The sequence below is a fragment of the Musa acuminata genome, chromosome BXJ3-2 (genome assembly GCF_036884655.1).
Source record: "Musa acuminata AAA Group cultivar baxijiao chromosome BXJ3-2, Cavendish_Baxijiao_AAA, whole genome shotgun sequence".
In the NCBI taxonomy this organism is placed as follows: domain Eukaryota; kingdom Viridiplantae; phylum Streptophyta; class Magnoliopsida; order Zingiberales; family Musaceae; genus Musa; species Musa acuminata.
Window position 1 is genome coordinate 33,102,514 of NC_088350.1, and position 27,880 is coordinate 33,130,393.

The 27,880-nt window shown below is 39.3% G+C and overlaps 4 protein-coding genes across 8 annotated transcripts; all 4 read right to left on the reverse strand.

The window, feature by feature from the left end:
* Positions 1 to 112: 112 nt before the first annotated feature.
* On the reverse strand, positions 113 to 4,669 carry LOC135584335 (protein FAR-RED ELONGATED HYPOCOTYL 1-like). 4 transcript variants are annotated; one of them, XM_065140475.1, is made up of 4 exons: positions 4,431 to 4,669; positions 894 to 1,204; positions 594 to 824; positions 113 to 503 (listed from the first exon to the last, which is right to left on the reverse strand). In XM_065140475.1, the coding sequence occupies exons 1-4, from the start codon at positions 4,463 to 4,465 to the stop codon at positions 409 to 411; spliced, it is 672 nt and encodes a 223-aa protein (XP_064996547.1). In that variant the 5' UTR covers positions 4,466 to 4,669; the 3' UTR covers positions 113 to 408. The 4 variants fall into 4 exon arrangements, with proteins under 4 accessions (XP_064996547.1, XP_064996549.1, XP_064996545.1 ...); XM_065140477.1 differs by having other exon boundaries at positions 113 to 482; positions 4,431 to 4,662; XM_065140473.1 differs by having other exon boundaries at positions 594 to 1,204; positions 4,431 to 4,668.
* A 1,393-nt stretch (positions 4,670 to 6,062) lies between these two features.
* On the reverse strand, positions 6,063 to 8,507 carry LOC135631031 (probable E3 ubiquitin-protein ligase RHC2A). Its single transcript, XM_065138404.1, has 2 exons — positions 7,161 to 8,507; positions 6,063 to 6,379 (listed from the first exon to the last, which is right to left on the reverse strand). The coding sequence occupies exon 1, from the start codon at positions 8,360 to 8,362 to the stop codon at positions 7,211 to 7,213; it is 1,152 nt and encodes a 383-aa protein (XP_064994476.1). The 5' UTR covers positions 8,363 to 8,507; the 3' UTR covers positions 6,063 to 6,379; positions 7,161 to 7,210.
* A 4,072-nt stretch (positions 8,508 to 12,579) lies between these two features.
* Positions 12,580 to 22,742, reverse strand: LOC135632098 (uncharacterized). Of its 2 annotated transcripts, none has more exons than XM_065140487.1 (11): positions 22,431 to 22,742; positions 22,116 to 22,283; positions 21,873 to 22,028; positions 21,667 to 21,721; positions 21,477 to 21,559; positions 20,855 to 20,980; positions 14,909 to 15,046; positions 14,766 to 14,820; positions 14,490 to 14,662; positions 14,325 to 14,408; positions 12,580 to 12,902 (listed from the first exon to the last, which is right to left on the reverse strand). In XM_065140487.1, exons 1-11 carry the CDS (start codon positions 22,545 to 22,547, stop codon positions 12,879 to 12,881), a joined length of 1,179 nt encoding a protein of 392 aa, XP_064996559.1. In that variant the 5' UTR covers positions 22,548 to 22,742; the 3' UTR covers positions 12,580 to 12,878. The 2 variants fall into 2 exon arrangements, with proteins under 2 accessions (XP_064996559.1, XP_064996560.1); XM_065140488.1 differs by having other exon boundaries at positions 21,667 to 21,718; positions 22,431 to 22,686.
* Positions 22,743 to 23,631: 889 nt separating this feature from the next.
* On the reverse strand, positions 23,632 to 25,446 carry LOC103976187 (protein PSK SIMULATOR 1-like). The gene has a single exon (XM_009391399.3). It carries the CDS (start codon positions 25,242 to 25,244, stop codon positions 23,802 to 23,804), a length of 1,443 nt encoding a protein of 480 aa, XP_009389674.2. The 5' UTR covers positions 25,245 to 25,446; the 3' UTR covers positions 23,632 to 23,801.
* Between the last annotated feature and the right edge of the window lie 2,434 nt (positions 25,447 to 27,880).

Consider the following 27,880-nt stretch of genomic DNA (forward strand, 5'->3'; position numbering starts at 1 on the left):
ACCCTAAAATTTCCCCATGACTAACTTGCTCATCACTCACTTCAAGAAACACATTGGATTGACAGAAACCATATCAACTTGTTCAAGAGAAACAAATCAAACAATTTAGAACTGAAAGGAAAATAAATTCCAAGTTTTGATTATTCCACCTTGCTTTGTCTGCATCACAAACAAGTTATACAACAAGAGAACCTAGAGCTGCCTGCTGCAACAAGCAAATTCAGGGATACTGGACACATTGTTCTTGTTCGAGGATGATACTCAATACTCTCTCTTGGCAGCAGAAGATTTTGCCCACATCATTATAACTAGAATATATTCACAACAACATGATGGTTGCAATCTTGTTCAAGTTACAACATCATAATTACTTATTGATAAACAGAAGAAGTTTCTCGTTTTTCCTTGCTAAAGCATCAACATGGAAAAATATTGCTCAAACTCTTTGTCAATGGTTGGTTTCCTCGCGCCCAATCGAGCATCTGCAAGGCAGTGTTTTTTTTCTTTTTTTTGTTATATTTACACATTGTTCGACTATCAAGAGTATATCAATGTCTTGCAGGAAAAGAAAGTATAGAAAAGCAGCAATTTACCTCTGCCGCTGCTCCACCTTTCAGGCGAAACCAATAATGCATGTGGCGCCACATCATTTGAGTAGAGCATTAGATCTTCGATTTCTGCATCTAAATGCTCCAAGTTGTTCTTGCCTAGTTCTGAAACAATGTTATGGCCATAATCCTCATATCCAGGATGTAGATCGTCTATGCCTTTATATGCCGACTCAAGTAGTTGAATATCCTCTAAGCTGTCATTTCCTTTGTTGCCTGATTCCTTAACTGTTTTAGTGTCGAAAGAATCAAGGTTGAAATTGTTAGAAGAGACAGAAGGCGAACCAATTTTCCCAGATGACTTCTCTGCTTCATCATCGAGGTCGAGTGTCATGGTAGTATCATAACCTTCACTTACGCTGTTACTGTCGTTGCAAGAATCTCCTAATTCCTCTGATCCATCCTTGAGTCCTCCAGCAACCATTTCTCTGTCAATGTTTTGCACATCCTCTGTCTCTGCTGCAATAGTATGACCAGTGCTTCTAAATCGATATCCGAACTTGTGTTTAGACAATGGCGAAACCAGATTCTCAAGAGCATATTGTAGCTTCCTTTTCTTGTTCAGCTTAACACCATCACTAGTCAAAATTTCCTTACTGGAATGGGGGATGAAAGGGAGGGAGGAAACACAAGATCAACAACCAAAATCAGCATAATAGAAGATTACCGCATGTGAGAACCTTGCGATTGAATTGAATATGGGCAGTAGTCATAAGCATACCATATGCATGAGAGTCTCATTTGAAAGCAGCACAAGTGACACTTACTATTTGCTTTGTCCTGTGCTTTAGGCCTCATTTGGCTAAAAAATAAAATGGCGCATATTTTGTAATAACTACCAATCATGGATGCTTTTTAGGGCTTTAATATAGAAACAAGCTAATATCTAGTCAGTAGTCTCAGCCAACTAAATAATTCTAACCAATACTGTTCATCATTACATTGTTTATTCTTTTAATAATGGTAAAAGAAAAGTCAATAATTATTCTGATTTGCCTACTGATAACAACATCCATTTTCCTATTAATAATTAGTTAGCACATATTATTTCATCCATTTTCTTCCAATTTGCCTATTGATAACAACATCCATTTTCCTTTTAAAAATTAGTTATCACATATATTTTTCATTCATTTTCTTCCTTATTTTTTGATACACTTAAACTGCAGCCCCTTAATGCAAGAAACCTCCAAGGTAATGAAGAAGAAAAAACAGACATCAAGAATGAACAAAGTTATACACAATGATACCTAAAACCAAGAACAAAGAAAGTATGAGCAGTATCATCAACACCAACAAAGTACTGCAAAAGTGGAAATAAGTCAACATGAAATGTTTAGTAGGCGGTAAAGTAATCTTAGGATAGTAGGGGGGAAAGTTGACCCTGAACTGCAGACATGACTGTAGCACTTTGTTACAAAGAAATGAACCTACAAAGCGTAAGAATTTTCTTTGTGAATAAAAGACCCACCTCTCCCCAATGGTATAACCTCTAGAAATTCTATAATCCATTTCACATACTCAATGACACTGAATATCTGATCAAAAACAAAAATAAAACAGTGCATCAAAGATGTAGGTAACTGCAAAACACATATCATCACAAAGGTCCTATCCGCTGGTTCAATTTCTTAATTAATGTGTGATTGAATCAGCAAAAGAACTAAGAAGCTACAAGGTTCCACACCCTGTTTTCCCAAACAATGCATGGTTCAGAGTACAGGGTCTGGGCCACAATCCATACTAATTTGCCCATCCTGAGTGAGGTCAGATAGCTCACTAGTAGGGGGAGACTACAGATTCTCAATATAGTTAAACAGTTGAAATGAAGTGAAAATCCTCCGTAAGCTAGATTGGGGCTATTATTAGTTATGGTTCTCGATGTCTTCATACTTTTACTGGATGGAGAGATACAGTGTGGTTGATTATTACAAAAAATGATAATAAAAAAGATAATATGCCATCAGGACATCATTAGTTATGCAAAATACTGTGCTGGTGGAAATTTCTGAGAAATTAGGAGACAATGTTCCATAGGTTATACTGACATTATCAATCTCCTCTAACATCATTTATGCCAATAGATTGGCTCCATATAAGCATGATAAAATGTTCCTTAGAGGTAAGGTTCTGAATATCGTACCGTACCGATATACCGATCCGTTGTTGGTATGGTACATATCGAGCTGTACCGAGCATACCGACACATGGTACACTAAGGTGTATTGATGTACCGCCTGTACCAGTCCTTTATCGGATCGGTACGTACCACCCGTACCAAGTGGTACAATATGGTATTGCAAACCATGCTTAGAGGCATTAATTGCATATAATTATCTGCTAATTTAAGCAAGATAATTAGCAATTTAAGGATCACTCCAGAACATAATTTGACTTGCCTAAGCATGCAAATCTGTGAAAAAGGTAAAAAAAAGTTTTGCTTCAATCCAGTTTGCTTGGCTAAATCAAAGCCAGCATGTCCTACAAATGAAGGTTGTAGGTTAAACAAACTGGTTCCATAGAACAATATGCATGATTTTCAGCTTGTTTCATTACCTGAAGTATAAGATTACTGAAAAAAAATTATATGTATCTCTATCAGCATGATTTTCAGCATTAAGAATCTAATAACAATAATGCCGCTCTTATTCCTTTGCGACTTGGGAGATTAGGGTTCTTCTCTATATTGAGAGACAAGGGTCCTGGATCCCACATTGATGGGAGCCTCATGCACTAGGAACGTCTTTCCTAGTATCTAACAAAAAGATAGCATCTAGAGAACCGATGTCATCAACTATAATGGAAGCAGTTCACCATCTTCTTACTCTGCGCCTTTTTGGAAAAGCTTAAAGAAGAAATAAAGATTTGCGATGAACCCAATATGAGGACCAATAGGAATTAGATCGCAGAAGGTGAATCTTTTTAGGATTGCAAATCAATGCCTAGAAGAACCCTCTTGAGGCTTAAGTTGATCAGAGTATAGATAATTGTAAGTTCCCTGTTGCAAAAGAAAGAGAATGCCTATCAGAGCTATTAACCTAAGTGCGCGGTATTGGATCACTATTCAGTGATCTGTGCTTGCAGTAAATGCCTAGATCATAAAAATGGTGAATATTTTTCAAGAATTTGCAGCAAATCGATGCCTAGACCATCCATCTTGAAGCCTAAGTTGATAAGAATGCAGATAATTGCAAGTTTCCGGTCGCAAAAGAAAGAGAATGCCTAATCAAATCTGATAACCTAAAAGCCCCAAAATTAATCACTTATCTAATAATCTGCACTTGCAGTGAGTTGCTATATCATACAAAAGATGAATATTTTTCAAGATTTGCAGCAAATGGATGCCTAAATCGTCACTCTCGCAGCCTAAGTTGATCAGGATGTAGATACTTGCAAGTTCTCAGTGGCAAAAGAAAGAGATGTGTAGTAAATCTGCTAACCTAAATGCCGCCGAACTTGATCACTATTGAATAATCTGCACTTGCACTTAACTTGTAGTTGATCAGAGTATAGACTATTGCAGGTTCCCGTTCGCAAAATGTAGAAAATCACTCTATAATCCTCTGCTTTCGCCCCCAAAATGGGGTATCTAAACATAACACATCTGATACGATGTTCAATTATGCCATCAATTACAATTAAAAGGAGCAGACAGCTCCAAGAGATGAGTTTGACGCAGATAAAATGTTCCCAAACCAAAAGATCAAGACCAAAACAACGCAAACAAAGAGGAAAAGGAGTCATTCCATTTTATGTATGCATCGAAATCCAATTCGAAACGAAAAGTTGATGATCGACCGAAGATTAAAACCTAACAAGTACCTATGAATCGGCAGGCAATCAGGTTGTTCATCCATCGATTTCCGTGGAGGAAGGCGAGGGGAAGGCTCGGTACCTGCAAACCGGATCCTACTACTACGACAACATAAGATGCTGCTTTCCGCCGCAAGGGAGAGGAGGGCGAGGAGAAGGGAGAGGTGAAGGCTATCTCCACTGAGAGAAGATAGCTGCGGCTAACGATGCGCCATACTCACCACCACCGCACTGCCTTAAGCCGACACTTTCATGGGGACAGCGTCACGTGTGCAGAGATGCATCTACAGATACCCTTACGGACGGTGCCCGGATCATGTACCCTCAGTTGGCTCATGGTGGGTCCCGAGTGAAGGCCTGCAGATTTCCGTTAACCGTGTGCGTATAGAAGGTGAGTGATGCATTGAAGACTTTGACCAATGTAATATAGACAGTAGGAAGGCTTGCTAGGCCAGTGGTCCAATGAATGCCAGCCACCTCAGCTAGAGAATGATGGGATCCACCTTTCTTTAGTTGTTGGCTCCTCTCTTGGTTGCAAACCATAGTTTCCATATCTGCTGACTACAAGTGTTGACAGCTTGATAAATCAGACTTGCAACACCAGAATCAAGTTCTTCCAACATCTTAAGAGGAGGGAGAGGGGAGAGAGAGAGAGAGAGAGAGAGAGAGAGAGAGAGAGAGAGAGAGAGAGAGAGAGAGAGAGAGAGAGAGACTCTTTTTTGTAGATGTTATTTCTGCAACTAATATCTTACCAAGCCAATGAGAGTGATATCATTATCTCACTGGTTCTCTTCTGTTGCTGACACTGTTCAGAAATCTTCAAATGTGAAGAGAGAGAGAGAGTATTTCTTTTCTACAACTTACATCTTGTCATGCCAAATGAGAGTGTTGGCATTATCTGACTTGTTCTCTTCTGATGCTAACAGAGGACAGAAATATGTAATCTTTTTTTATTTGCTAAAAGATAACAATATGTTACTTGCATAAAAAAAATGTAATCTTATATGTGTTTGAGAACTTAGTTTTCATGCCTATAACTATATCGTTTTGCATCACAACATGGAGTCATGAGTGCTGGCAGCAGAAGAACCTGAGTCAGTGAAGAGAATATTGTCTATAAAGAGGCTGATATAGCAAAGAAATTATCACAATATTAAAACTCATTTCAAAGCCTATAATTATTATTTTTTGCATCACAACATGGTGCCAAACTTTCTCTTTACCTAAATATTGGTAGCAGAATGAGTCTATCAGTCAGAGAATAGCAAAGCAATTCTCACAATACAAGAAATGTGCTTGAAAGATCACCAAAAGCTGCAGAGAAATATTGCATACAAATAATTAGTAGGTTGGGAGAGATCACACAAGATCCAAGCTCACAATATACTCCAGTTTAGGATCTAAATCTTACATAAAGTGATGCAATTTGGGAGTACATACTGTTGCTGCCTGGAATACATAGTTAACATACTTGAAGCAGGAACACTACTTGCAGTGAGTAGTGTGACAACAGAAATTCCAAGAACACTACCTTCAATCATGAAAAAGATCATGCCAACAATTTAGCTGAAAAGTAGAAAGAGAAGAAGTAATCTAACCCCTCAATGATTAAGAAGAAGACAACCAACAAGGGAACAGATATTAGGAAGGCCAACCACCATGTATCAGTCTATCTCTATCAAATGATCAGACAGAGAGCTAAGATGTAAAGGTTCATTAATACAACAAATGAGAACATCTTTCATGAAGATGTGATCACCCTAAGGAAAGAGATACAGTTGCAATATAATATCTGTAGGCTTCTATAGCAGAACATAAACTAAGAAAACTTTAATTGGGATTGAATAAAGCTCTTGTGGCTGCTGAGAAGAACAGGCAGATTCAACCACCCAAAAGGTCTTGATGCAAAACTCAATGACTCTGCATCATAAGAAATTGACAGGTTTGCGAAAGAGAATCTGCAACAGATTTTGCAATTGAAGTGTCATTAACATGATATAATCGAGACAATATTTCGGGACAAGCTTGGTTACGACAGGTCATTTAAGTAATCAAAGAACAAAAATATGAAATGACAATTCACATTATCAAAGATGATATGATTTTTCATTTCACTGTGAGGAAGCCATAAATTAAACAACAGTCTAAAATTTTGTCATTGGCAACAAAAAAAATCTGATGATGGATTTTAGAAGGACATTAAATCTACGGCTGACACAATCTATATTCTAGTTGCCTATCACAGCTTTCAGAAAACGAAATGAAAATTTTCAGAAAAACTTCGTTTGGAATGAATGAGCACAAACTTTAGCTAAGCAGAATCAACTTTTCGTACATACAGCCCATGCAATCTGATATCAGTGGAAAATTCAACAATATTATAAGACTTTAAGGCTAACTTATCGTCAACCTTAAACCAAGACACCAAGAAATCTGAAAATTAAACGATTTGTATAAGTTGACAAAGGAATGCAATCCAATCCGATTCTCCAAAACTAATAAAGTACTCATAGACAGGGTATTCGGTGTCATTCAGGTTATAACAAAATGACAATAATTATCAAGCAATTTCTAATAAATGAGCTGAAACAATGACTAAGAGGATTGAGCCACCAAAATATTAAGAGCACGTATTTTCTTTTATGATAATGCAGTTGATTCTTTCCATCAAATTGATACAAGTTTAAAGAGATACAAATCAGATGTTGATCTATTTACAACAAAAGCATTTCCGTATACCGTCATCATGCAATGTCATTGGCATTTCCATCCCAGTTGGTGTCTCGACTTCACGAACGCCTTCTGAAAACTGAATCCCTTTCATGCCTATAAGAAGATGCAGGATGAGATTCTGAGCTGGACCGTGAAAAAGAGGAAGTCGATCGTGGCAGCCGAAAAAATGAGAAGAAACTACGAATAGCCTGACCAATTCCTCTGCCCTCTCTTGTCCTACTCCTTCTTGAAGTCCACGAGATCCTTCTCGGTGCTCCACTGTTGTTGAATCCACCATCCATCTCAGTGTAAACAACCGGAAATTCTCGTTCCCCCGCCGTCCTGCCCCCAGAGAACCTCCCAACTGCAAACCCCCCACCAGGAAGCCTCCATATTGTCAGCCCCACCGACTCCTCATCGTTCCTGGGGGCAGAAGCCTGTTCATCGCCTTCTGCCCCCGGTGTCCCTATTCCTTGCGCATCTGTCGGCATCTCATGGCGGCAAACAGGGCAAGAGTTCCGGAGCGAAAGCCACGGCAAGATGCAATCTTGATGATAGATGTGCTTGCAGGGCATCTCACGGGCCTCAGTCCCCAGCTCGAACAAATCCATGCAGACGGCGCAATGGCAGTCTTTGCCGATGTGGTCACCAACGATCTCTATTGTCGGCATTGACTCGATCGCGGCCTTTGACGCCCGTGGATGCTCGCACCCCCTCTCGCGACCGATGCCGTTGAGCTCGACCAGGGCGAGCTGCTCGAGGAGGCGGTCAAAGCCGGAGCCCATCAGAAATTCCGAAATGCTTTCTGGCAAGGGGCGGAGGCCGGATCCGGTGCCGTCGTCGTAGTAGAGCTCGAATCTGGTGGTGGCGGCGGCTCGATCCGCGTCACGGGCGCCGTCTGAAGGGCCGCGGAGGACGATTACCGGATTGAAGGAGGACCTGTCACCGGCGGATGTGCGGCGGCTGCGTTGGAACCTGAGCTCGGAGGGCTGGCGGGGGTGAGCAGCCACAGAGGACTCGTCGCTGCCGAGAGCGTGTGCGCCTGCAGAGGGGATCCGTCGGCGACGGGGCTCAGCAACTGCGGGGGCGGGGGGAGGAGGGGTCACCACCTCCTCTAAGAACCCGCCTTCGCAATCGGGGCAGACGATGGCGTCCCGCGGCCACACCCGGACAAAGCGGCTACACCGGTAGCACCAGTACGACGACGCCGTCGCTATGGCAGAAGGCATCAAATCGAACAAGAACAACAACAAAGATCCAAACTTTCTCTCAGAAACGAAAGAATCCGGGGACAAAACCCCGAAAGTTCCGATCTTTCGAACGAATCCCTCAAAGCAATGAGTCCGAAGATTCCGATCCCATCTCCAGATGAAACGCTCAAATCTTTACAAAAAATAAAGGGAAAATTTACCGTATTCCTATCTCATGATCCTTGCGAAACACAATTTGGGTTGAGATGGAGCGAAGAGGGCGAGAGGAGGGGAATTAGGTGTTTTTATTGCTCGCTCGACGAAGCATCAACGGCGGTGTCGCCTGGGCGTGACGACATATTTTGGACGATTCTTCGTAACGGCGTTAGCTCGCCGATTTACGTGGCCAAATTTCATTGGCTTTACAAATGACGTCGTCAAGTTATTGACGTGGACTCGATGCCGTTGGTCAAAATAGAGAGAACACAAAAACCACCACCGATGGGCTCCACAGTGTCCCCTTGATTTCGGCCAATGGGTAGACGGTAGAGAATTGGGTAAGTCCGAAAGGTGGAAAATGCGTTGAACATAATGGTCGGTCGGAGCATCCGAAGGCTTTGCTCTCCTCCACGAGCTTAATAATGCAATGATAAGAAGGTGATGTTATGCTGACCACTGTGTTTACAATGACTTATTCGGACATAATTAGATAGGATTAGTCTAATGCATGTTAACCCCAGTAATACAACATGTTTCACCAAATACTCTAGAAGAACAACATAAATAGAGAGAGAGAGAGAGAGAGAGAGAGAGAGAGAGAGAGATGAGACAAAGTTTTTGGTTGACTGCACATGAGCTCATCTCATTACAATATGGGCAGATCCTCTCCCCCAGTCTCCTCCATCCATTAAGTGCCACACTTACTAAAGAATGCATCACCCAGTTAGGTTTGTTTCTTATTCTCTGGTAATGGTGATGCAGCCATGAAGAGAAGAATAGCATTGAGTTATTGTATTCAGATTCTTTTTCTTTTTGAAGGGTGAGTTTGTCCTCTCTTCTCTATCACCCACCCTCTTGCTCTCATACCTTAGTTTGATTTGGCTAGACAAATGGTTAAAGGTAATAGATTAAAATTATGTTCATTTATGTACCTGCTTAAGTATGTTTTTAAATTCTATTGATGTTAAGTTGAGATATTTGTCATCTACGAATGAGATGGAGTATAACACCCCTAAGATTTACTTATAAGGATCTGATGAGTGTACTACTATCAACTTCAACTTAGGTATTTTGACCATCAAACAAAGTTGATAGACTAATTAACCCATCAGGCTCGGGTCTTAACATTTATATTTAGTATCAGAGCTGACATAATATTTGAATATGGTGAGAGGGCTCGAGCAAGAAAAGACTATCGGTAGATGAAGTAAAAAAACTCATCACGACGTGAAGTTATCATTGGGCTACGTCTCACATTCATATGCTAGGGTTTGATCTGGAATATGCTGGACTTTGACGAGGATATCAATCTCTTGAGTGGGAGAAATTGTAACACATTTCGAATTGACTTATAAATGTTTGATGAGTGTACTGCTATCAATTTCAACTTAGTCAATTTAGCCAATGCTCTGAGCCAAATAGGTCAATTAACTCAATAAACTCGGATCGTGACATGGAGCACTGAGAATATAGATCAAGAACTAATAGGTTAAGATTGCAATGTGTAAGTATGTATGCACGCGTGAAAAATATTACATAAGTTAGCATTGGAATAGCATATGAATGAGACCCTTTCCTACAAATTTGATGGCTTCTACAAATTTGTGGTCCTAATGAGCATGATACAAAGGTGTGGCTAATGGCTAAGATTCTTCCATTAGACAATTCTTGGTAGGATTTTGCTTTAGTAGCAATAGTGAGAGTAGATTAAGGACCACTAGCAGTGGAGTAGATAGAGAATTTGGAGAACTCAATAGACATCCTTATCCAACTGAGTTTATTAAGGAAAACAAGAAAAAAATTCTGATCAAAACAATCTGAAGCTTTTTGGTTGATAAGATTTTTGCAATTATTGTGAATTGTGCTGCCTTTTGGTTGTGTTTTAGTAGTTATACTCAATTTAGTGATATGATATGTGATTGATCAAAAATAATTATGCATGTGCTAAGTTGCATTAAGATTAGAATTGTTTGAAAGAAACAACAAATATATTTTGAACTTCTAATAATTTATCGGTAATAAAGGTCTCTATTAATACATGATTTGGTAAAGGTTAACGTTAATTTATCGATAATTTAATTATATATTTGATCATCATGATAATTAATAGTAAGAGAAATATAATCTTGTTGACGAAGATCTAAATCTATTCTTTCCAAAATATAAAGATATGACTATATATTATCGACATAAATCGTGTGCTTAGCAATACTTTGATCGCGATTAATAGGATCACAAAAAATAGATTGATCATCGAAGATTAAATTTTTTTAATTTTTAGGTAAAAACTATCAATAAGAAATGGAAAAGGAGATAAGTGAAGAGGCTGTGTTTCCTCTTAAATTATTGATCATCTATAGGAATATTCAGCTTGAATTCATATGAAAGAACAAAAAGATTGGTTGGTGGACCATTTCTTCTTTCACCAAAGAATCTATTGTGTATTAAGGAAGCTACATTTAGATGTGTGATGATGAGTCCAGACAAAGACTCCACCCTCATATTTTCCATGAAGTGGAAACAAAACAATAGTAGCTGAAGATCAATATATAATTTAATAGGTCTTCAGCTGCTACTCTTATAGATGATCAATATTTCTTGTTGATAGTCTTTCCTAAAAATTAAAAAAAAAAAATATTCTTTGATGATCAATCTATTTTGTTCCAAAATGATGTTGTATTATCCTATTAATTGCGATCAAAGTATTGCTAAGCATGTGACTTCTGTCAATATAGGGTTTGAGAGGGATAAAGGATAGATTTATATGTTCATCAAGAGGATTATATATTTTCCTTCCAAAATATAAAGATATTTTGGAAGATCTAAATCTATCCCATCTCAAATATAAAGATATATTATCTCTCCCAGACCTTTTTTTTTCTTTTTTTTTTTTGGCAAAAAGAACTCAAATTGTCTGCTGATATTATAATAACGAATTAGTTAATCAGATCCAAAATAAATTATTACAGCCCTTCTTGAATGGTGTGAATCATTTAAGTTTTTTATTGCTTGTTGGTTGGTTGGTTTAAGTGATGCAAAAGGACACTACTCATCAATGCCAACAAAAAAGCATATTGATACAATGGTCAGATAAGAAGAAGCAAAAGCAAAAGAGGATGAGGATGAGATGAGGCTGCCACATTTGTATCACAAATACATTCATGAACTTTCCTTTTCAGAGGTTCGAAAAATCTCTTTTTTATGGAGGCTTCGAAGGGGGGGGAAGAATTGGGTCGAGTAGCAATGTCTGGTGGATGGATTTCACATGTTTGACTCTTCTAGATGAATCTAGAAAGTCATAGGAGCCGAAGTATTAACTCAAATGGATTAGAACCCATTAATAAGTGGATCCCACATAGTTTGGACTTTCAGCACGTTGCTTGTCTGATTTATTGCATAATTTTTTTCTCACTTATTGGCTTAATGTTTCAGATGAGTTGGTAATGATTTGTGATCCTACCACCAATAAAATAGCATTATCATCAGCGATAATGATGACAATAATAATCTAAGATATAGCTCCATAACTTTGTCCACTTGCATGATTAATAATGGGATTTGCATGGTATCAATCAATCATCTGAATAAAGCACCAATTATGATCGTATATCCTCAAGCATTCATATCAGTACAATAAATGGCACAACACCCACAACGCTACGATTAATTTCTTCTTGTCCTAGCAAATGATATGTAACTAATTTCTGTATTCTCCAAAGGGTAAATAAATGGTGAAGGGATTTGAGTCCCGAATCTAATCTCAACGCTTTGAATGTTGATAGGAAGATGGTGATCCTAATCTAGCACTAACTAGTGATCGATAAGGAGCTCTCCCCTTGATCGAATCCTAACTCATGTTAGTACAAGAAACAAACACAAACTCGTTGAAACCGTTTCTGACACTACTACACAATTTACACCTAACCAAGCAAACCTCATTCAGGACTCAGCTGATTCAAACTGAGATCCATTTCGCGAGCAAAAAATGCTCACGAAAATATTTGAATGCTCTTCTTCACAAGAAAATATCTGAATGCTGAAATCTAACATCTGACGAGTCTTTAATGGTCTGAGGCAACCAAGAAAAAAGAGATTTACAAGGTTCATCTAGTTTTAGCATCTTCAAGAAATAAAAGAAACAGCAAGTGATCCCGTGGTTGGATTTTTATTTAACATCGTCTCCCAGGTAAAAAAGAACAGAGAAAAAAAAGGGGGGTGGAGGGAGTGGGGGGAGAGCCAAGTTTGCAGAAACGCACAGCAGCAGCAGCCAGGGGTTAACAACAGCTCGGCGAAGCCCATGCTTCCATGATCATCCAACAGCTCCTTGTTATCACAATCAAAACTCAAACTCTCCAGTGGCCTGCAGAGCAAGTTACAAGTTCCCGGATGAGTTCATAATCGTCAGGCAGCAAACCTTATTTTTACCTTCTATAAGGAAGAAAGAATATAGTGTAATATTAAAACATGGGAAAGAAACATAACTAGTTGCATCATGCATGTGAAGAGAGCACAACCAAGAAACCAAATATGTTCTCATAGAATTAGAACATGCAACTAGGTATACATAAACTGTTGAGAACTAACAATCAAATGGAAAAGGAGACAGTTAGCTCCTGAGGCTGACTTAAACAGTTGCACATTCACTAAAAATCAAACTACAGCACTAAAAGTTCAACAGTCTGTGCAAGTAACAGAGCTTGGAAAACTGAAATCTTCCGACAACCATATTACTTTCCCAATCACAAAGTATATGTCATTTCTAGAGTAACTCAAATGTACCATAATGAAGAGTATTTTGGTATTACAATTTTCATTCGGCACATCACACATGAATGCCTTGCAATATAAGATGTACTAATAACTAAAGAAAAAGTAGTAATGCAAATCTGGAAAGCCATAAAATTATTTCAAAATTTTCGCACAATCTTAGGTTATAATGTTCTTACCAAGATCATGGATTTGCTCTCCGCAATCACCATAGACAGACTAATATCTATGCAATCTATATTACATTAGCTACATTTAGCGCCCAGAAAATTCATAAAGTACACGTTGCCTACACTTGGAAAGGTATATTTTTTTCCTTGACATTTGTGCTTCAAATCTGCATATAATAATTGTTTCTGTATGATGGCCTTCATCTAGCCCAACTGGGTTTTCTATTGTATGGGGAATGTAAAACTTAAGTACCTTCTGGCACCAAAACCTGCCTACACAGTATAAGTCAAACGTCCCATCTAAAACATCGGCGGGAAATTTTCAGATAACATGTGCCCCTTGAAATGAAGCAATCTTTCAACATTCTGTTATCAACAAAAAAGGCCATGTTCTTATGCTTAATCAGGGAAAAAAGTAGGTTTGACCACTCTATGGCCAAAAGAGAGAAGAATTCATGTGTTCATGAAGTTGCTACATAAGCAACTTTTGGTACAGATATTACAGCAGAAAAGAATTCAGGTGTTCAACTTGCCAAGTTTTGATGATGTACCAAAGATCTTAAACATTTTAAACAACCATATGTGAAAATGAAAATTACATACGAACAGTAATCCAGCTAGTGAAAGAACATTCCAATTGACCGAGAAATTCAACTAGACAAGGACCATTAACACCTCTAGCTGATACATCAGTGAAATGGGCACTTAATCAAGGGTCAAGCATCACAATAAAATTCCCAAAAAGCACGGCTTTTCTGAAACCATAGTTCATTAATAATAGATAACCACAACAAATATAATGACAGATCTCCAACTTCATCAGCTTACTACCAATGCTAAGGTACCTTGTTAAAAAGAATATCCCTGTTATTGAGATGCATTATTCCATCCTTGAGGGTACACTTCCATCTGCTTTTGGTCCGAGACACCTACACAGACATCAAGTGAAACAGGAAAATTTTCAATTCCTTTTCACTCTCTCTGGAAAGGGTACCATTAACAGCAATTACCTTATCAAACAGCGCAAGAACCAAATGTTGAGTATTTGTCTCTTCCTCTTCTTGGTCAAGGTCATCCAACTCATCATCGTCGTCTTCGTTAAGCGGAGGCTCGTCATCTTCTCCTGCATCATTTTTGCTAGGCTTTGGTGTGCCAACAGAAGGGGTAGCAGCTCGCATTTCAACTGAAAATATAAAGCAAAAAACAAGTCAGCATTGGTAAAGAAAACTGAAGCTTATCCATCTGCCGAGAAGTTCCACAATCCAGTATTGATAATATGAGTTTACCATGGTCTCCAGGAGTATTATAATCTTCATTAGCAACTCCTTGGAAATGAAATAACTACACAGACAAACCCAACAGGAAGTAAATAAAATGAGAGCAGACACATCATAATTGATTTAGAAGGCATCAGAAGTTTATTGAGTACATCATCATATTCATCATGTATCCCATCATGCTGAGGAAGCATTAGAGCTGGTTCTGCTTCTTTATTGGAAAGAAACTTGGAATCTGCAGTTCCTTGGTCTTGAACAATTGATGATGTCTGAAATTGGCTTACCACATCCTGGATCCATAAAAGAAAAAGATCAGAGATCTACAGGCCAGCAGCAAAGAGTCGTAGAAAGCTTATACTCCCAGTTAAATCCAGTTGTTGAATAGAACCAGAATAAGCTAAGAGCATCCAATATTCAAGTGATACAGATTGACACCTTGTTATTCTACCACCACAATATATATTTTTTACTCGACATATAACTATCACATTCATTTCAGTAGTAGTAATGGCATGGTACAACTTCTCATATGCAAAAATGAGCATTAACAAGGGGAAGAGACAGAGCACAAAACTATACATAAAAGCTTCACTGACACATAAAAGATAATAGAAAACTGCTTCCTATCCTCGTACATGTTTGTTAAGCCTAAAATTACTGTTCTTAGGTGTTAAAAAATGCCTTTTTATCATTATTAATTAAGCCCATGTAAATTCAGCAAGCTTAGATGAAAGTTTGACTAACAAGCAATGACATCAGCAATAAATTCCATATTATCAAATAAGATATATTATTAAAAAGAAAAACAAATTTGTAGATCTATTGACATACAACATAGATTTAGTAGATCTATCACAGATACCCACTCCTTTGGCTTTTTGGAAGGGGGGATCAAATTGACTCTATAAAGCATATTTGTTTTCAATGTCAGCTAGCTAAGGCGGTTACGGATAACATTCAATTATAGTTGAACATCCAATTCAAGCATATGGATCAATGGTATCTTGGGATGTGGCTCAAAGAAATTGAGGACAACCAAGTAAACTGCTTGATACTTAGAGCATATTTTGAGATCTATCGACGTACAACATAGATTTAGCAGATCTATCGCAGATACCCATTGTGGAAGGGGGGGTCAAAATGACTCTATAAAGCATATTTGTTTTGAATGTCAGCTAGCTAAGGAGGTTAGGGATAACATTCAATTATTGTTGAACATCCAGTTCAAGTATATGGATCGATGGTATCTTGGGATGTGGCTCAAAGAAATTGAGGACAACCAAGTAAATTTCTTGATACTTAGAGCTATTATTGCAAACTGCTTATGGATTTTGTGGAAATCTCGGAACGAGGCTAGAATCGACAATACTAAGACCAACTCCAGTGCTATCTGTCATAAAGCTTTGGCTTATAAAGTTGTCCACGCTAAAAAATTTATATCTGAAGACAATGGTGAGCTATGTCAAATTTCTTTTAGATGGGTAAAACATAATAAAGGGTGGCTAAAACTTAACACCGATGGTTCATGGTATGGAAGTAACAACGAAGACGGCACTGGTTTTGTCATTAGAGATGCACTTGGAAACTACCTAATTGCTGGTGGCAGGTATATTGCTGAAGGTGATGGGGAGACCTGCAAGGTACTTGCTGTGCTGAAGGGAATCCAGGTTGCAATCAAGTAAGGAGCTACTCACATTTGGATTGAGAGCAAGCCTACTTTACTTGTTGATACACTCAATAGAAAGAAAGACCCTTCATGGTGGTTGATCAATCACTATAACAGCATCCAGCAGCTGTTAAGGAATTTTGAAGACTCACCAATTACACATATCTATAGCGGGGTGAATAGAGCTGCCCATGGGTTAGCTGATTTTGCTAGAGCTACAGCCTCTAACTTTTTGTGGCAAGGAAACTTGCCAGTAGAGTTTTGTAATATTCTCTCTTCAGAGAAAGGGGGATCCTTTTGTACCAGACTGATTTAAGCTTATATAATTTTCTTTTCAAGAAAAAAAAAGAAAGAGGGGAAAAAAGAAAAATAGAATGAAGAGCAGAGAATTTTGTAAAACATGTTCAATTTACAAAAAATCAAAATAAAAATACAAGTGCCATGAATTTAGCACATAGCAAACATAAGGAGAGACAAAGACATTAATGCTACCCTTCTTGACTAGCTTTACTTGATTGTGAGGTTGATTCCAAAACAAACCTAAATAAGGGAAATGTAGTTCTTACACTTCATATGTACTTCCAATGATCTCCTGACAAATAAGCATGAAAATTGGCGAGGTAGAAACCACTACAGAAACTTCTAAAAGTGAATATGCTAAATAATACACTTCAAAATTAAACATCAAGCACTGTATCAATGCTCCCCAATCCACTTGATAATGACAATCCTATGAAGAAAAAGGTACAACTCATTAAAAGGTTATGCACAATAATTTTTGGGGCTTTTCATTATATGTATCAAATTCCAGTACATACCAGCGGTACACTGATATGGATCGATATGGTACCGGTCCACCCAGTGACTGAGACACACAGGTACTATGAAGAAAAAGGTACACTGCTATGGACCAGTATGGTACCAGTCCACCCAGTGACCGGCACACAGGTACTATGCACTATATTTTTTGGTCCTAGGGGTTAAATCCTATGAAGAAAAAGGCTTATGGACTATAATTTTTGGGGTTTTTCATTATACGTATCAAAATCCAGTATATACCAGCGGTACACTGGTATGGACCAGAATGGTACCAGTCTGCCCAGTGACTGACATACACAGGTACTATCAAGATTGGGAACACTAGGATTCACGTAAATGGTGATCAGTGTCATATAACACTGATATAAGAGTTAAATTCAGTGACAAAGAGATGACACAATCATACAAACACAAAAAAAGAACTTTCAATAACCTATATTACCAAGTATTTTCAAATGAATTATAGCTCCATCAGATTGTTTAAAAATTGAAGCAGATATCATATGAAAAATGTAAAGACTAATTCCAGGAAAGCCCTGGTTCTCCAGCCAGATCTCAATTTGGCAGCCCTAATTAATTTAAAACCATTAAAACGTTCAGGGCTTTCCCCCATCATACAAAAAATAATTTTAGTGAACTGTGAACATCTTATATTGAAGTATTCAATTGTGAAAAATACCACATTTTAATGTATACAACAGAAAAGGGCCATATGATCATTAAAAATAAAAAAATAAAACTAACAAAAGCAAGAATAAATTCAGTGTTGATACGAACAGATGCCTGAATGGCACTAGCATGGCACTTCCAATGTCCTGATGTGGCATAATGACAACAGAAATACATTAACTGGGTTCCACGTGGCATGTTGGCATTACAGTATCTCACAACAACGATATGCCAGCACTCCGTACCATGTCAAAACAGCATAAACGTTAATCATGATACTTATATAATGCCCTGATGAATGATGAATCATAAGGTAAACTAGAGAAGTGTATGCAAATACATGCACAGTATATGGTGGCTAGAAGTGCAAGCAAATCCTATGGTTCCTATCCCGTTAAAAAAAAATGAATTAATCTTTCAGGTGAAGTTTGGACAGCCCCTAGCAATATTCCAGCACAAACAACATCAAGTTATGAGTATTACCATGTAAATATTCTTTTTATGATACTTCTAACACCAGGTAAATAATGAAATGTATTCTGTATGACAAAGGAAATCTTAGATGTGTTAAGTATTATGAAGTGAACAACAGGCGGATAATGTAAATTCATGTCTACAACAGTTGAGCATCCTACACTTAACCAAAATGGAACTACTAATTATATAGTTGTATATTAATATAGAATCATACAAAAAGTAATGATATAGTTTCTTCATGTTTCTAGCAAAATCAAATCCTTCTAAATTTGATTTCTCCTACAAAACATTTATATAGCTAATTTATTTTCATAATTAATAAGACTTATAAATACAAAACATATTTCGGTATTGAATTATATAATCTAAAATGCAATGTTCATCAGTATATATCATTCTTAACATACCTGTAGCCAAAATGGCCAATAGCATAAAAAGGAAACACCCAGCATCCAAAGTTTATATCCTAATAAAATTTTATCATAGACATGATGATGGTTCTAGAACTTCATTTCCTTTTTTGATATATGCTACATACATGTGTAAACATGCATGGAAAGCCTTATTGATTTGTCTTAAAAGTCGGAACAATATCTACAATTGTGTATGCTAAGAGATTTTATATATATAAATGCTTCATCATGGGAAGCAACAGTACTAACAACAAGAACATATAGCCACTATTTCCAATCATATAAGATTGGGATGCAATGGATCTTTCCTTAACACTAAGCTCTAGTACTATAATGTAATTATATATTTCCAGTGTCATCAACCCTTTTAATGTTTATCATCGAATCTTCATGGCTCTTTTGCTATCCCTCCAACACCTTCAATTCAAATTATAAATGCACTTCATAGGCCCTCAATGAAGACCTTCATAACCTCTCAACTCTTGGGCCTATATTGGATGAAGATATCTAAGCCCTCCCGCCTCTTGACCCTCAGTAAGATGAAGAACTCTCAGCCATCCCAGTTATCAGCTCTTGGCTTTTGGTTGGATGAAGAGTCCTCAGCGCCAAAGGTTCATTGTCACCACCTAAACCCCTATCTTGACATCTTTAGAGGAGACATATCTACATTCCTTTTTCTGACAAGCCCTTCCATGCCTATAAAATGGCATCAAGGCCAGGGTATTCACACCCTTGCATTCATTCTCTCTTGTGCCGTTGCCCTCTTCATTCTTAAATTTCTAACTTAAGTGCCAAAGAGGTCATGTATGGGACTAAGAATTAATCTAGGTCTGATACCAATTTCAGCAATCAGACCAATTGGTAAGTACCAGTATACCGGATAATATACTGAACTATACCACCTGGATCTTAAATTTTAAAAATTAAAAACCAACCAATATTGACCTATATTGTCTGATACCAGTCTTTGGTCAGATCATTAACGGTAAAATACCAACTGGCACAAACCTCAAACTGACATTTGAGACCTTGCTTAAGAATCTGGATAACACTCTTTAGTCATGTTTCGTCTTGAAAATCTCTTAGAAGTGCTGCTCCACTAGATTTCTAGTTAGCCCTCCTAGGTCTCCACGAGGTCAATCATCGAAGTAGGAATTGCTACATCACATTCCATCCATGCAACAACCACAAGCAATAATGTCCCAACGACAAGAAATTGCTATATCACCTTCCATCCATCCCCCCAAAGATTATGCAACTACAATGGCTCTTCTCTGAATATGTCCAAATCACCTTAAAACCTCTTAATTAAATAATTCTTTTAACTACCCAATCTTCACAAATACAATAATTTATTTATTCTACTTTTAGGGACACTAGACGGCATTCACCTCCGAATCTTGACCTCATGTACAACATATTTTTGGATATGATCTTTCTTCACAAGTGTGAACCTTAATGAAACCAACAATGAAAATCTTTGGCACTATGCACAATCTGGCTAATCTGTTAAGTGAAACAATGAGAATTCCAGACCTACACAAAGGACTGAAAAATATTGCTTCTCATCCAAATATTTGTCCAACAACTTTAAATGTAATAGCATATTAGGTAACAAGATTGCCAAAATTTTGAAATATAATTTTAGTTGCCTTATAGCATTGACAACAAAAATCTCTTGCACAATCTTTTTATTTTCAAATCTATCCTTTATATAGCACAATCATCTAGACTTTGCTAAAGTAAAATTATCTTTATCATTGGCTCCATTACATGTTTAAGAAAGACAATTATCCACTTACACTGCCCCTATCGAATCTGGGAGCGCCAAGCATAATGGTTTAATCTAGCACTGTATGATGCCTTCTATGATGGCAATCATGTGACATGCGTCATCTCAGGCTTAATACCTCAACCAATAAAGATCCATTGCTTCATGCCATAGTTGCAATTTGCAGCAACAATAGCACAGAAGCTAATATGTGATTTAGATTGACTTGGAATCAGTGGCATCAAAAGTAAACAATAAACTAATAGTTCTTCAATGCAGCTACCTGTGTTAGAGAAAACTCTATCGTCACATCTCCACTTCCATCTTGTTGCGGAATATAGCCTCCAGAATTTATGTGAGAAGCATAGTCATCCCTTTTACGTTTCCCAGAAGAATTCATGAAAAAGTCCTGAAACCAAACCAATTAAACAAACGATAAAAGAAGAAGCCCTTACAAAACCCGATGACAAGTTCAGTACTACAAATGGCAAGAAGTTTATGAATGTTTCCCCAAGAAACAATTTTAGAAGAACAATAAAAGCAGAAATACATGCAAAATCAGTAAGTCCTGAAACCAAACCAATTAAAGAAACAATAAAGAAGAAGCCCTTACAAAACCAGATGACAAGCTCAACACTACAAATGGCAAGAAGTTTAAGAATGTTTCCCCAGGAAACAATTTTTCGAAGAAATTTGTGGAAGAAAAATAAAAGAAGAGACACTTACAAAACCAATAAAAGGAGATAGACTAGGATGACAAGTTTAACACTACAAGGAAAACAAGTTAACAAGTTTCTCCAGAAAAAATTAAAAATTTAGATGCAGCTTATCAAATCCAATTAGAACATACTTAAACATACCCCAAAGAAGGCAATGAAAATGACATGTTCAAGGAACAAAAGTACCTGAGTCGTGTGTTGATGAGAAGATCCTCTATCAGGCTGATGAGAAGATCCTCTATCAGGCTCTTCACGCCCTTCATCATAAGCTAAATAATGCACAACAAAAGAGACACTTACTCCAAACTTGAACTCTGTCGAAAGACTACTAGGCCAATAAAACCCTGCTTAATACTGATAATTCCTTTATGCTTACCGACATTTACATCAACTCCAAGAGGTCGTTGGCTCATCCAAGGTGAAGGTGGCTGCTGTAACAATGAGATGATCGAAGTCAACAAGATCTCATTTCATTTGCTGTCTATGCTCATAATAAGAGCGACTCATGCACTAAGCAAACAGAAAACGGTATCTGGTAAGAAAAAATGACTAAAACCACCCATCTGTATGACATTGCCATACCATATATGAACCAGGCCTTCCAGCTTTCAAATCGATGCTACTTCTGATATCAGATATGGGAGATGGAGCATAATCGGAGGGGCCCGTGGGTATGTTGTACATCGACGGATCATTAGTTCCAGGCAATGGAGTCTGGATTGGGGTTTGCAAGGGAGTCTGCAATAATACCCAAAAACACATAAAAGCAGGCATAACCTTATAACATGATCAAATGGAAGAAAAAGAACAAGGCAGTGATCTAACAGGCGGAAAGAGCATCTCCGCGGTGGGGGTCTCGTACTCCTCGGCCGGGCCCTCATAAGGAACGTTCAGGTCATGGACCGGGGTGATCGGGGCCGCATTCTTCGGGAGGGTCGATCTCTCGATGTTGCCGCTGATGGCGCCACACTGCCTCATCTTCATCTCCCACAGCTTAATTGGCCCCAAAAAGATCACAATAAGTCCAGAATGCAGAACTAAGCACACCAACTTCTACAAGTGATGAAACCCTAGAAATGGGGGAGACTCAAGAAATACGGGAACTTTATAGGGAAATCTAGGCCGGCAAGAAGAAATTACCGCCTGGAGCTCGTTCAGCACGCCCTCCCCGACGCCGTAGTTGATGAACTCATCGCGGACCTTGCTGATGACATCGTCCAAGACATGGATGTAGACGGCGGACACGTTGCTCGCCATTCCCGGCGATCGATCGCCCTCGTGGCAGCGAGGCAAAATCCGTGCAAGGAATCAAGGGCCGGAAGGGATCTGAGGGATGCGGGCCGATCACATACAAGGGATTCGCAAGTTAGGGTTGGGGGCGTTCTCGAGAACTCGGCGAGCAGAGAGAGAGAGAGAGAGAGAGGAGAGGAAGAGAGAGGGGGGATCGCGGACGGGAGAGCTGGGACTTAAACGAAGAATATAAATAGGTTTGCATCCGTGAAGAAGCGTGAGGACACGTGTCGAGATGGAGAGTCCGAGAGGCGGCACCGTCGAGGAGAAGCGACCGCGACCGCCTCCTTCGATACCCACCCGATATGGCGGTGAATCGGGTCAGATCGGATCAGATTGGGTTGAGTTCAACATTGGGTCGGATCCGATCGTCGAGCAATGGATCGGATCGGATCATCACATTCCAATATCTAGTTTTATTATCAACTGTTGATGTAAACAACTTTGTGCCGTGTCGGCTCCGATCGTCGAGCAATGGATCAGCTTGGTTCGGGACTGAATGGTGGGGATCTTTGCTCGGGGTCTCTTGGGACTGTCGGAGTGACCGACCGCGCGGACCGATCCACGCCTGGGATCGTCGGGATGCCCCGGGGGAAGGCGCCCTCTCATTGGGTCCCGGGGAAGTTGCTTCGTCTCCTTACCTGCACACAGGTCGGGTCGGAAGCTCGGTCCAACCCTTCCGACGATCAAATTAGTGATGTGGGGTGGAGTTTGCTATCGGTGTTCCTCCCGCTCTCCGCTTGGAATGCGGGGGTATTTATAGGGAAACCCATTGTTTCCTGATGTGCCCGCTTGCAGGAAGCAAGCTCGTACTTCTGGTAGCGTCTGACACTGGTGTTGGCGTGAAGGATCGTGTCTGAACAGGTCGTTAATGGGCCTCGGTGCACGTTCTGGTTCGTCTGACCGGGTTTCGCCGAGTCGTTTGGGGTGTGAGGTATCGACCGGGACAGGTGACATTTGCGCGAGTCTTGTCGTCATTTATTACCCTCATCATCAACAATTATTTACCGGATGATCTCTACATTAAGCGATCAACAAATATCTAGTTTTATTGTCATCATTTGATTTTGACCCATTCAATCAGACAAACTCTTATGGGATTTGGCATCAAAATGTGCTCGGTAACAACTTGGTAAAGAACGGAGAAGCCATGAATGTATCAGAGAAGAATATGAAGCTGTATATCGACTATGTCATAAGAGTACGTGAAGCTGTATATAGCTATTCCCTTCTCTGTTCCTGGTACCAGCACATGCAGCTCAGCCCGACGATCACCTCGACGATGGCGGCCTCCGTCTTGACCCTGTCGGAGAAGTGCAGCGTCTGCAGCATCAGCGCCCTCGGCAGGGCGTGGAACCGCTGCTGCCGCTCCACGTTGCGCTCCTCCTGCCACCGCAGCGTGTCACGTGCCACCGGCCCCAGCCAGGCGAGGATCCTCTCCGCCGCCTCCCGCCATCCCTCCGCCAGCGACCCGTCCACCATCCCGCCCTCCTTCTTCCAGCACTCCCTCAACTTGGCCCTCACCGCCGTTCGCATCCCCGACGGCATCATCTGGTACAGCTCCACCCTCGCGGCCGCCTCCACTGCCTCCTCGTCGTCGCCCTGTCCGTGTCCCTCGACTGACCGCGTCTTCAGCAACTTCTCTGCCAGCACGATCATGTTTCCGTACAGCAACGCCAGACCCGATCCGCCGAGGGTGGTCGGATCTGCTTTCAGCAATTTGCTCAAATTCTCGGACGGCTTGTCGAGCGATTCCTTGACCATGGAGATTGGGGCTGAACTCCTCAGGAACAGGACGTCCTTCAACTTCGGTGTTTCCAGCGGGCCGGACGAGTGCTTGCCGGGATAATCTGGGTTGCTCCGATGAATCAGCACCGGATGGCCTCTGTCCTGGCCGGGGAGCATGCCGAGAACATAGGGGCCGAAGACGGCGGAGATCCTTGTGAAGACGGTGATCACGGCACGTACCATGAGCTCCACGGCCTCGTCGTAGGTCCTGTTCCAAAGAGACTCCTCCTTTAGCCTCCGAACTTTGTGGCGCCGGGACCGGAGCTCTAAGTGAACAGATTCGAAAGCAGGGGGCACGCCCGGCTTCGGTACCGGGATAGGGCCGCTGTGCCGCCGCCACTGCTCCATCCTTCGCTCCGTCGCCTCCAGCTCGTTCAGCACCTCCATCTCCGCGTACAGCCGGGAGGTCGCGAGCACGTACCTCTCCATCCTCTTAATCCGCTTCTCAACCTCCTTCGCGGTGGAACCAAGTCCGAGGCGCTCCAGGTCGGCAACCCGGCAGTCCCGGAGGAAGGAGCAGATGCCACCGGCCTTGAGATCCGCGTATAATCGGTCGAAGCCCCGGAGGAGGGGGTCGCGGCACTTGGCGCCGAGCCGGGAGACTGTAGCGGCAGCCTTGTCGAGCTCGGCAACCAGCTCGGCGTAGGCGAGGCGGAGGAGGAACGGCTCGTCCTTGGAGGTCAGGTAGGCTACGCCCTTCGACCGCATGTCGGCGCAGAGCCTGCGGACCTCGTCCTCAGCGAGGGAGAGGTGAAGGGAGACGAGAAGCGACATGGCGGCCGCCGCCTCGAAGGCGAGGATCCCAACGCCAGGCCGGTCCATGTCGACGCTGCCCGCTCGGTTCCGGAGGTCTGCAAACACCTTCGGAACACCCATGTCGACGGTACGCAAGGAAGGAGGAGACAAGAGAGACACTACTAGACGTGGAATCTTTGGCCTATATGAGGGACACAAAGGATGAGGATGCGTCGATCAGGCCGGCCATGGGAAGGGAGACAGAAGCAGAGAAGTAGTCGTCGACGAAGGAGGAAGTCGCCTGCGTTCACCGCAGGCCGCCTCGTGATCCACGACGTCGACCGATTCGACATCTGTCGCTCACGCTAGCCTTATATCATTGGACCCCACATTTATATCCAATGACAAACAGGTAAAACATTCGAGTAATAACGAAAATATTGTTGAATGCGTGGAGCCCGCCATGGCACAAAGTCCACATGCACATTGGGGACACAAATCTCGATATGATTTAACACGTGGCATCCATCTATTTGTTGTTGCAAATAATGGGTTAGTATCAAACTAATTTAGCTTAACTTTGACCGGGTTGGTGAAACCCATCCTAACTCGATCAAATGTTTATGATGTATTTTATACGATAAATGAATTAGGTCGACTCTTGTCCTTCGTCTCATATGGACGATTACAATCTATGGCCATTTGATCATGGTGGATAGTTGGGGTATTCCAACTATTTAGATCGAATCAATTAAGTTAGGATCGAGTAAAATAGATTTGAACTAGAATCACTTTAGATTTACTTAATCGATTTAGTTCAAAATTTTATAATTTTAGATAATTTAATATATATTATGAATGGATTGATTCGATTGGATGAATCGATTTTGTTCAATTGAACCGAAATAAATTTTGATCCAATTGAATCGACATTATATGATTTGTGAAATTGGACCCATGTCATTTATGAAATTATGATATTAAAATTATATCACTTTAATATTTGAACATAAGATACTAAATTTGATCATATTGATATTTTTAATTAAAATTTATTTGATTTGGTTCGAATCAATTAAATGAATAAAAAAATATATTCTTGAATCAAAATCATTTATGGTGCTAAAATTTAAATAATTTATAAATTGGTTCTAATTTTATTTCGATTTATTTTTTTTATTCCATTTGAACTCGTTAGTTAATATAATAAATTAATTGAGTTATGTATGGATGGTTGAATATGATAACATGTAGGACAAATATGATAACTTAAATGAATTATCAAATATTTCCCTACCAATTATCACATGTTAGTACGAGCATATACCTTATATAATACGAACACAATGTGAATTGAATGCATCTTATATGCATTAGGCAGTATATTATACCTATATATATCCATAAAAAATCAACAAAAATCATTATTCTTCCAAGCATCATATATTTTTTCGTATGATATTAGAGTCACCAAAAATGTTTTCAGTTTCTTTTTCTTCCGTATTATGTCTGCTTCTAAAGATGAAAGTTGCCATAAATTTTATAATTTTAAATAATTTAATATATATATATATATATATATATATATATATATATATATATATATATATATATATATATATATATATATATATATATATGAATTGATTCGATTGGATGAATCAATTTTGTTTAATTGAATGGAAATAAAATTTTGATCCAATTGAGTCGACATAATATGATTTGTAAAATTGGACCCATGCCATTTATGAAATTATGATATTAAAATTATATCAACATAAGATACTAAATTTGATCATATTGGTATTTTTAATTAAAATTTATACGATTCGATTTGAATCAATTAAATGAATTAAAAAAATACCCTCGAATCAAAATTATTCATGGTGCTTAAATTTAAATAATTTATAAATCGATTTTAATTTTATTTTGATTCGATTTAATTTGAACTCCCTAGTTGATATAATAAAAGTTGTCGCGACTATAATAGTTTTTAGTTTCCATTTTCTTCTATATTATCCAAACCACTGCATCCATATTTCTAAAGACGAAAGTTATCGTAACTATAATAGATGTAAAGGGTATGCATCCTACAAAAATGTTAATCTATTTTTTATGTTCTAGTTAGCTTTATATGATTCGGATCCGTACTTATAAGATTAATTGAGGTATTAAGCTCCCAAGAGATCATTTGGATGAAGAGCATGATCATAACAAGTTTTTTGATCTAATTCCTTTAACATCTAAGTTAGTAACATCAAATATAAAAGTTTAGATGTAACTGGTACAATGGAGCAAACTCTTTCATTGTGTTGATAATCACGAATTGCTTGTCCCCTTAGCTTTTTAGACTTTTGATTAGTTGATTATATATATATATATATATATTCAAAGACATTTCGTTTCGATAAAATCGGTTTTGTAAAATCTTCGTACGATTAAAAATTGTTTACGTTTAAAATAATTTCGGAAACTTAACTTGAAAGCGTATGGAAGCGTAGTGACTAAGTAAAATAGTTTGCAGTATGTAAATGACAACAATAGAAAAGCAAACCATATTTTTAGAGTGGTTCGATCAACGTGACCTACATCCACTTTCGGCTTCCTCCTCCGACTAGATTACCGGTGTCCACTAGAGGCCTTCCTTCAATTGGCGAAGGGTCAATCACCTTTTACACCCCTCTTCTCCTTTTACTGGGTTTAGGAGATAACCTTTACAAGCACTCGCTCCTCTCAAACTATTCTAAGACTTAGACTTAAAGAGGAAGATTCTCACA